The 10,691-nt window shown below is 45.3% G+C and overlaps 1 protein-coding gene across 1 annotated transcript in view; it reads right to left on the bottom strand.

Moving 5' to 3' along the window:
- Positions 1-1,845: 1,845 nt before the first annotated feature.
- T265_11245 (hypothetical protein) overlaps positions 1,846-10,691 on the bottom strand; it is a gene marked incomplete at both ends in the record, with an annotated part of 63,921 nt that continues 55,075 nt past the window's right edge. Inside the window, 3 exons of the mRNA XM_009177846.1 lie at positions 1,846-2,833; positions 7,262-7,349; positions 9,885-9,994. Coding sequence (XP_009176110.1) covers positions 2,664-2,833; positions 7,262-7,349; positions 9,885-9,994 — 368 coding nt within the window. The remainder of the gene's footprint in view (positions 2,834-7,261; positions 7,350-9,884; positions 9,995-10,691) is intronic.

Genomic DNA, 10,691 nt, shown 5'->3' on the forward strand with positions numbered 1-10,691 from the left:
TGGGAAGCTGAGACTACTGTGGTCGTTGTTACCTACCTCCAAGTTTTAATGCTCAACTAGGATATTAGCACGAGACCTGTAACCTTTACACTAAAATGAACGCAGTAATTTAAGCTGAATCTGCCGCAACAGCTTTATAGCTGATACACCTCGATGGCGAACGCAGTAATTTAAGCTGAATCTGCCGCAGCAGCTTTACAGCTTTATAGCTGATACACGTCGATGGCGAAGGCTTGAGCTTATGCAATGGGATGGTGGCGTTATCATAAGGAACCACACCAGCCATTCAAATTATTCGATGCATTTCATGGTCATGGGACTGTTGCAATATGTACTTGTGAACCTCACTAGCTAAATATGGTACCTGGATGTGTCAGTACAGATCCCTTCACAGACCCGATGAATACCGATTACTAAATTGCGAAAGGACCATTGGCTCCAACTGAATACGCTGTGACAGTTGGTACAATGTTCGATAAATCGCAGTGCCTCGTTATTTGTACACAAAACACTACTCGTAAGGTTGACGAAGGGTTTTCAGTAAACGTGTGTGTGTGACGTGCGAAAACAGCAGTTTGATGGAAGGACAGTTTCGTCCCAACTCGTACGTTTGAAAGAAGTTCGACTCACATTGCTGCACTACGAACTATGACTTACTGTCGTAAAAGCAAACAGCTCTTCTGTAGAGAAGTCGACAGCTGCAGCTGACAGTAAACACGTTCATACCACGCAACCAAAGTACCACACGCATAACTTGTCTTGTCTAACTGCGAGTGACGGAACCAATGTAGAGTCACGTCGCGCTTCACACGATCCCTGCACATACAGAAACGTCTAAATGCGTTGAAGTCCAAACTGTAAGATGTATCGACTGAATAACGACCGAGGCGAACTTGATGGCCTCGCCATCCAAATGCTAACGACCACGCTTTTTAGAAGTTGGGCGGGATTGAATTCAATGAACGATTTTATAATAAGGAGTTATGGGTCAATACCAAAACTCGCAGCACTTCAACGGATTACTGCAGCAGTTCCCAAGACTAAGAAGCAACATATGTGGTTTGGCCACTTTACATTGGCTACGCCTGTGGAATCAGCATCCGGATCGACAAACTCTGTTAGGAAAATTCTTTGACTTCTTGAAGTGAACCAAGGAGAAACATACCAGACGAACGCAGCTGAAACGCTGTGAAAACAATTTTTCGCACTGATAATTCAAGCAACTCCTGTAAGAGTGCAGAAGCCTGCCGAGAAGCACTGTACAACTATTTCATCCTTATTGGGAATCATCAGCAGTGCGCCTCTCACGAAGCTCAGAGTTTCCAACCTGCGACCTTTCGGTCAATGGTTGGACGTGTTATCGTTTGGCCCCGAGCGGCTGATTAGGTCTCACTTGGACGAAATATAGCGCCGCTCATTCCTCAATCGCAGAAACCACATCACGGAGTCACTTAATGACAGCCTCTCGAGTCACTGACAGATTGATGATGGTGCGAGGGGATCTCGTCCAGTCAAAAATTACCAAATCTCCTCACAACAGCACCAATCGATCAGTGGCTCCGAGGAAGAATGGTTTCACGAAATAAGCGAAACTTCTCTCTGAGAAATCATCACTCAAAGAGCCAGTCAATGAGTGAGCACGCGATGTGGTTTGTGATTGAAGCATGAGCGGCGCTCGTCTTTCACCACTCCATAAAAGTACGAAGCAAGACAGACAGGCGAACTTTACCAAATCCGCACACCCAGACGGTCAATTATCGTTGAAAAACAGCCGCGGAATCTACGCAATCTGAAATCCCAACTTCTTAGTATAAACAACACAGCAGGTATTCGTACGTAGTGTATGTTGGTATGACGTAAGAAAAACAGTAGTTGTGGAAGTTTTGTTTCCGGTATTGTAGTGGTAGAGTCAGTTGTGTAGTAAAGTAACAATAAGGCATCCAGAAGTTGAAAAAACGGACTGTGGTAGTCGTTGTAGGTACTTATCTTCTAAAGTCACAATAGAAACAGGTACAAAACGGAAGGGATGTGAGGTCGGAGGGACAACGGTGAGTAATTGGAGGTTGGACGCACAACAAGCTCCACATCCCAACCAGAGTTGATTGATAGGTTTATTGATTGATTGTATATTGAGAATGGGGAACCCTGGAGACGTGTGAGTGAAAATCTCGAGTATTCCAGGTAAAAAAGACTCAAACTGTCCAACCGGAAGAAACAAAGAGCGAACGAATTAGATAATCCCCCGTCAAAAGGTAATAACCAAAACATTGACAGAGAGAAAGGAAATGAGGATGGGTAGTAGGTGGGGACATCACGATGTGGTTTCCCGAAAACGGGCGCACCTCATGGCCCATTCCCGTGTACGGCTCCGATACAAAAATACGGTAAAGTTGAGTAAAAATGACCCAAAACGGATAAACAAAAAGTACTGAAAGTAGTTGTTATTGGTACTGTTGGTAGTGTGCTGACAGTTGCATGAACCACCATCTAACGAGAACATGAATGAAAAATTCTCTACAAAAAAGGAGCATCTTTGTTTCATGTGAAGACTGAACAAACACAGTAGCCATGTCTAGAACAAGAAGGCAAAAGGAAAAGAGCGAGATTATCACTGTTGAGCAAATAGGTGTTGTATAAGCTCTCAGTTGTTCTTATCTGGTCTTCTACGCAGTTGGAAAACCTGCGGTTGCCAGGGCTGAATTGAGCGCCAAGCTTCGATTGGCCGAGATGGCCAAAAGGGGAACGTGATAGTACTTGCAAGGAACTCGTGTACAACGACCCTTGGCAGCATCACGACAGACGACAACACGCCCTTGATTGACTTCGACATTCTCTGTAAACAAATGGAGATGCCGCGAACGATAAGTAGGTGGAAGCCCCGTAGAAAAAGCAGCTTCCCTATACCAAATCAAGAGAGAAACACTGTCTGCGACAAGCAATTTGATACACCCCGAGGCGTAATCATACTTGTCCTTCTGCTTAAACGTCATGTACTCATACAGCTTGTCAACAAGCCAATACATTTACTCTAATGTGATCCAGCTCATTGTGTACGTTTAGAGGTTGCCTCAGAAGACATTTCGAGAAACAAAAGAAAATTGACACAAGCAGACGTAGATCCCATTTTTTCTGGTTATGCCACTTCCCGGGACACGGGAAAGGATGTATTGTACCGGCCTCGCGAGCTTTGTCATCGTTCGAAAATTAGTATGATCTCCAACATCTATAACCACATCTTTCCTGGTACCTACATGATTGTATGTGGTCATTGTCTTTCAAGACCCTGAGGAATTCACTGTGAATCAGTTATATGTCCGAGGCAGGGAAAACTCTGATCATGTCTCTCTCTCTGTGAAAATGGTGACATGCTCAGTAACTTCGCTGACTTCAATCGATTACGGATCAGCAACACGCGCCTTCAACATCTGGAGAAGTATCTGTTAACATGGTATTCGAACGATGATCATATGGTGCACCAACCAGACCATATCCTAGTGAGATCTAGATGAACCTCATGCAGGGAGGGTTCTCGTTCCATTAAAGGAGCAGACGAAAAGAAGCAGAGTCGGATCACACGACAATCACAAGGTTTAGGGTCGCAGTTGACAACTTGTCCACAAGTTCGCCGTGTAAATAAATACAATACCACCCTCCTCGATTGTTTCGATGTATAACAACGAAAAAATCCGAAGCTTGTCCTGTGGTTCTCGGTGAGGTCAATACACAATGCACACACGTAGTTGATTCGATTACGATGCTGGTGGTAGACACGTCCACAGATGGACCATGCGGTTGCAAAACTAGGCTAGGGAGTTTAGACTGGAATACTCACCAGATTATCGCACGCTCTGGCGCCTGTCCATCAGCAACGCTTGGAATCCATTCTAGATTGACGGGGAAACCAGTATTGAATCCGCGTCGACTGTCAATAACTATGCGAGGCATTTTCATCCCTTGCGACAAGTCTCCGGGAAAAGATAATCTGCGGAATCCATTCCGCTCAATACATTCCTGACGCTAGAGGGTAACTTTCCCGATGAGCCAAACACCTCAGTAACATGCATTGGCACACGTCGATATCCAGCATTGAAATCTTAGAAAATCGTACGACTTGTGAAATTGTTTCGATCTTTGAAGGGCAGGCATATATAAACCAGTTCCTTCTCAACGTACACTAATCTCGGTAACGGTGTTAAGGACTTGGGGCGAGATGGTTCAAGTGGTTAGAGGGCGATTTTACTGACCGGAAGGTCCGTGGTTCGGTCCCGACCTCTACATCTCGACATCCCTTGTCTAGGCTTGGGCAACCTGGCAGCATCCCAGCCCTCGTGTTTCCTTCGGGTGGCACGGCAACTAGGCACCGGAAGGATGCTACAGCTGGACAATTTTTTTTTGCGGACTTTGTTTTTCGATAGAAGTGGATTGGAGACTCATGCTGAGATGAGTATATCATATAGCCGTTATAAGTAGGATTTCAGCGTGTCGCCTGAGCGAAGTCCCGTTGCTCTGTAAGTCTGATACGGTATGGCATCACTCTCTTGTTTTAAAGGAACAAAGCTGAGTTATAACGACTAAATTATATATTTGTCCAGCAGGGAAACCCAGTCCACCCTATGCAAAAACCATACAGTTTGTAACACCCTAACCGAGATTAGTATAAGTTGAGAAGTCGGTTTATATTTCGTCGTCCGAGACGGTAGTGTGGAGGTTTTGAACAATTACCATAAGGACTTACACAGCAGCGATGGAAACCCAACTAGAATATCCGACTAAAAGACAACCTGTCACGGTCCATAACCAGCCTTCTGTGTACTCGTCAGAAAGCCCATTCAGAGCACCATACATTGGTCGCACAGCATGGCGATTGTCTGACAGAAACCTGAACACTGTCAGGGAGGCAAACTCAACCCGTGGAATAAAAGGGTCCAATTGGAGCTTAGTTGCTATGTATTTGACTGAGTCTAATCAGATTGGCGTTCGAGTAGTATACCAAATCTTGGTAACCCCCCTCCCGAAGTTTACGATCGTTACGGTGATATCCATCCGGGGCGCAAAAACAGTTCGTAAGGACACTCAAATGCAACTGGTCGGCAGCGCCAGCAAACCAGAACAGATCCCCAATTATGTGAGGGTTGACAGTGACCTTTATTTCTGCTAGTTTTGAACGACGTTCTCTCTGGGTTACTGCTTTCCTATATAAAACATGTTGTAAAGAGCTCAAGTATATCACTTGTTTAATACCTCGCTTTGCTGATGACGTTTTCGGGTATATTCGAACGTTTGAAATAATCTATGTCATTGATCTATTGGGGGAAAGAACAAAGCCCTGCGTGAAGATATCATATACTGCTGCATGATTTACTCTGTTCAGTCTTTCACAGTGACGTGTTTTCATCCGATTGAAGCACCTGACTTCTAAAATTCTACGAAAAAGGTGACCAATCATTCTGTGACAACCGTCGTGCAGATTTGTTGGGTGTATTTGCTAGTCTTTACTGTTCTCTTATGGATCGTTTCGCTAACAAAAGAGACCAGCTTACTATACTTGGGGTCAAGCTCGGGAGGAAGGTTTCACTGACCAAATCCTCGCTTTGGGTCAGCGTTCTGGAGCAACGAGATAAATGTCAACAGATCAGTAGTCTGCAAAAAGTCCTCGAAGGAATGTGTCAGTGCTAGAGATCAACACTTCAAAAACGGTTTTTCTCAATCAGTCCAGACGAACCACTTACGATAAACAAGGTGGTACTGCAGAATATTCGTGGATTCAACTACCTCGGTCCAACCATTCTTCTAAACGGCAGGCGCCAGTAAGCGCCTTACGGTGTCTCTACAACTGAAGCGCGCAGTGTGGTAGAAAACACAAATTAGTCAGAAGGCTAGGATCAGAATCCATCAAGCCGATATCCGACCCGTTACACCCGCTTGTGAAACACGGTCGATGCACATTTGGGACATTGACAGAATAGGATTTTTCGACCATGGGCGATTGAAGAATATTCTCAAAATCGTTTGCTGAATAAATAAATCCGCTGTCGACTAGAGCAACCCCTCCAACAAAGTAAATTCTGACGGTTTAGAAACATTTTCGCCACCCATATGCTCACATATTCATGAGTATACGAGCTGCTTTCTCTTAGGAACCTAGTGTTGTTGCGAGGCGATCAACTGAAAATCTGGACCGACACCTGAATGTTTGAGTCTGTGAGTGGCTTACGGTCCACGCCACTGAAACCAATATTAGATCGATACCTGAAATAGCCTTGCCACTGAGCATTGGTGTTTGGGTAGCTGTGATCCCAGAAACATCCAATAAACCAACTCATCCTCACGCAGGAGGTAGTAAAGTGGGTCTAACCCAATCCTGAGATAACCGTGTTTTGTGCTAGTTTCGCAATCCTGAATGGCATTGGAGGCTTTCGGCGTACAGGAGTTGGATAACCGTGACTTGAAACGTTCGTTAAAACAGCTGGAAGGTGGGATGCATCAGTTCGAATAGTCTTTTTAACCGGCACCTATAGCGAAAACAACTATCCAATCAGATAAGTGTGAGAGCTGATAAGGTCAGTATAAAGCATTCACCTCTGAGGTCTTGAAGCTGTTCTGCACGGTTCATACACCAACTTGATTTTGGCATCCCCTTCATTTCTCGTGAAAGTGAAATCACAGAGAATGCAGGACCACAAACTATCGATCCAAAAAACAGCATACAACACTGTAAGGTCAACCTCTAATACAGATTAATCACCCGATCTCAGGCGAGGAATTCTTGAGTGTTGTACTGTCAAGGGTACGGTCTGACAGCATGCGAACGGTTACCAAACACCACTGATCTCTAAAGTAATGAAACACTTTCCACGACCAGTGTCCCTGATGCTATATCAATAACCGTTCCTGTGAGAAGCGAAAGTAACCGCACATCCGTAGACCCCAGATGTGCGGGAGATGATAAAAATCTAATTCAAATGTGCAGTTCAGCTGTAGCGCCTTCCCGGCACCTAACTGCCATGCCACCCGAAGGAAGCACGATGGCTGAGATACTGCCAGGTTACCCAAGCCTAGACGGGAGAAGTCGAGAGTCAGAGGTCGGGTTAGAACCACGAACTTTCCGGTCAGTAAATTCGCGCTCTAACCACTCGGGCCATCTCTCCCCAAGTGTGCTGTGACCGGCAAGTACACAGGTCGTGAGGCTATCTGCCAAACAAAAAGCCAAAGACCAATTTTATCGAAAAATTCTAACGTCCAAAATCCACACGCAACTTACCGTCGACCAGATGAACATATCGGCAGTCGGAATTCCGATGGCATTTTCCTGCTTTGAAATCTCGGCAAATGGGGAGCGTTTCCAAAAGCTGAAAAAAGGCAAAAATTCGATCAGAACGAAAAAAGGAACAGGTTGAGGTGACAAATCAAGTAAAGGTTAAATGCTATTCGGTGAGGCGGTAATTGTTTCAGTGAGATGACTGACCTTCGAACACACCAACAGTGGGCCTATAATCATCTACTGCCCAGTGTCCTTCCCTATCCAAAGAAAGCCCATTCCAGTATAACAATGAACGAACCTGGGATGACAGACGGATGACTGACTCATCTCGAATGATAGAATAACAGTGATCGTTGTTGCTATTGTGCGGCCTATCAGTCAATTGCCTGATGGCATTGTAGCACCGCTTCGCAACAGTAACAATAGTAATAATATCAGTATCAATAATAATAATTGTTCACTTGTAACATACTTCCAGTACCTAGAGGTTATGCCACGCGAAGGAAGCAAGACAACCGAGATACTGCCAGGTTGCCCAAACCTAGAGAGGACCAGTCGAGAGGCCGGAGTCGGGTTCAAACCACAGATCATGTGGTTAGTAAGCTCGTGTCTTAAACACTGAGCTATCTCGAACTCAACAACACGAATGAGGGCTAAGGTATAAAACTCCAGAACCTGTTGCAAACAATTTCACCCTATTGAACCAAAACGCTCTTCGGGAGGATGGGCATCGCCCATGATAGAGATCAGTCGGCTGTAGGTGCACATTTCAGTTTGACAGACTACAGACTGGAACTTTTGCATGTGCAATCAATCAACCGGCTACAGTGGTATGCTAAAGTGCGTCACGGTTTTTAGTTTCCAACTCTTGCATGGAGTATGGCAGTCCGAAAGAATATGCAAGCGGTCGAAATAATGTCCATTCATACGGTCCCTGTTCAGCAACGTTGTCAAGACGCACGAACGAACAGGTTTACTGTAGAGATCCGTCCAAAGAGCATTGTACGGTCCCTAATCCACTCAGGATGCGAACAACACGGTACGGGCACTCCCATTTGTTCGCGTACAAGTTAAGAAAGTAGAAGCTAGTGGGGCGGATAGGATGAGATTCCAAACGCAGCCGGCTGACACGTCCGGTATAAAAAGCAGGTGTCCTTAGAAAATAAGGTCACATGTGAGGCAGCATTCTAGTCAGTACTCCATGCAGAACATATAGGACCACATGTATCAACATGAATCGCACGACTGACAGATAAAGTAGCCCGGACAACTACAAGCACACACTGGTGGCTAATCTTGTCAATCCCTAGGACGATTAGAGAGGAGGGTCACAAGTAACAGAATAGATGAATTGAAGACAAGGTGTCGATAAGCTCTTGTTTTCGGGCACCGGCATTCCACAAGTAGACAGACCATCGTCACTGTCCCCAAAACTTACATCGGCTTATACCGCTGGAAAAAGACCCATGCTTATTTAGACAGAATAGGACGTCACGGATAACTGAACAGAGCAGAAAATGTCACGTGTGGCCACTATTGCAGTTACTTGTTGGTAGCCTGACAGCCAACTAAAGCAAGCTGACCCCATATCACATCTGCCTGAGTCAAGTAAAGTTGGGTAGGGAGACTGGTCATTCTATTCAAGAATGCTGCTGAATAAAATGAAACATATCACTTTTACTTACTCTTAAGTATGAACAGGACGGGTTAGACTACCGGTGTAATGTCAGTCACAAGGGTACATACGCAGGAAAGACCCTGGCGTTTGGGGGCTGAACCTATCCCCAGATGGATACCCTGACTTCTGGTCGTTGTTCACTTCACTGGTCATGTACCCAAAAGCCGTCTATACCTCCATAGGCGAACAATAAGCCATAAATAAAAGAAGTTCACTTTGATCGGCTGGCTTTTTTTTGAAATATCCAACCAACTGAGATCCTGTTGACTAAGGTCACCTAAGAAAAAAACAGCACAGACTAGAGGCGGTTGGATGCTCCTGAAAGTGCTTCCTTGATATAGTACTGTACTGCAGATTTGATGCGAAGAAGGTGGTCGCCCACCTTGCGAGAATTTTGCACGAATACCCCAGCTTTGGTAGTACGTCAAAATATTGGTGGCTCAGGGCAACGACGATGCCTCCGTGCGTGGTAACGAAACGTTTTCAGGCCAACTATCAAGTTCAGCGAAGAGATCAACTGCCACCTGATCAATAGCCAGACCCCAACTTTGTTCAATCTCAGATCAGTGATAAGATGCCCTAAATGGATAGCACTCCGTATACCAAATATGAGCGTTCGGTATCACTTCAAACGCTGTAAGAAATCAGCAACGCATACAGAACAAATAACGTTAATCTACCAGGGAAACACTCTACACCGTACAACAAATAAATTATCGGTGTTTTACTCAGTGCCATATTACATGGAAGTCTGGGTCAGGTGAGCGAACAACCGCGTGAGCTTCAATCCGAAACATCCGATCCTACAAGCGAATGGCGCCTTTCCCTTCTTGACCTCTAGTTGCGTCATATGTTATACCATTTCGTGTCCGAATGGTGCAGTATACGCACGTTCGGAACAAGAGAAGAACCAAAAAGGCTGGGACAGCACAAAATATAACTCACGTGGCCTTTGTCGTTGATATACGCAACATTTGTTATTGGGTTTTGAAGGCATGGAACAGCCGATGCATACGGATTACCAGGGATCCCGGTCAACGAACCCGGAAAGGAGTCTGTGTGAGGTAGAAAGGTGGTAGGGTGGAGAACTTAAGTTTAGTGTTCCGACGGACAATCGCCTTCGTCAGAAATCGATTCACCTCATGCAAACACCAGCGCGATACACAACGGACCGATGCGATGCGATACATTTTCCATGTGTGTTTACGCGGCTACGAAACCGAGTACGTTTGGGTCAACTCGGAAGAACGCACCACACAGAGACAAACACACGTGTCATCCTGTATCGGTTCACATACCACACACGAAACCTAGCGTGCATGGACGGCGAGCGACCTTAAGCACAGTCCACTGAGGACGACCAACAATGGAGTGCCAGTGAATGATTTTGTCATTCGGTGAATTCATTCATAATATGCACCCAAGGGGAACTACGATGCACGACAATGAACAAAGACAGGGCAATATTTTTGGATAGAAAATATGTAGTGTCGCGTTCAAGTTTGCAAATAGGGTTGGTTAATTTATCCGCGGATGTATTCAGAGCGGGGTCTCCGTATACAGCGCCTTGGAGCATTCAAAACATTTTAAGGCTACTTTCACTGCTAATATGATCATATAATATAAATAATCGCTCCGCTGTCACACCTTTTCGGTGCCCAGCTGCCATGCCACCCGAAGGAAGCACAATAGCTGAGTTGCTGCCAGGTTGCCCGAGCCTAGACAGGAGCAGTCAGATGGCGAGGTCTGGTT

This window comes from Opisthorchis viverrini (assembly GCF_000715545.1).
Source record: "Opisthorchis viverrini unplaced genomic scaffold opera_v5_462, whole genome shotgun sequence".
NCBI lineage: Eukaryota > Metazoa > Platyhelminthes > Trematoda > Opisthorchiida > Opisthorchiidae > Opisthorchis > Opisthorchis viverrini.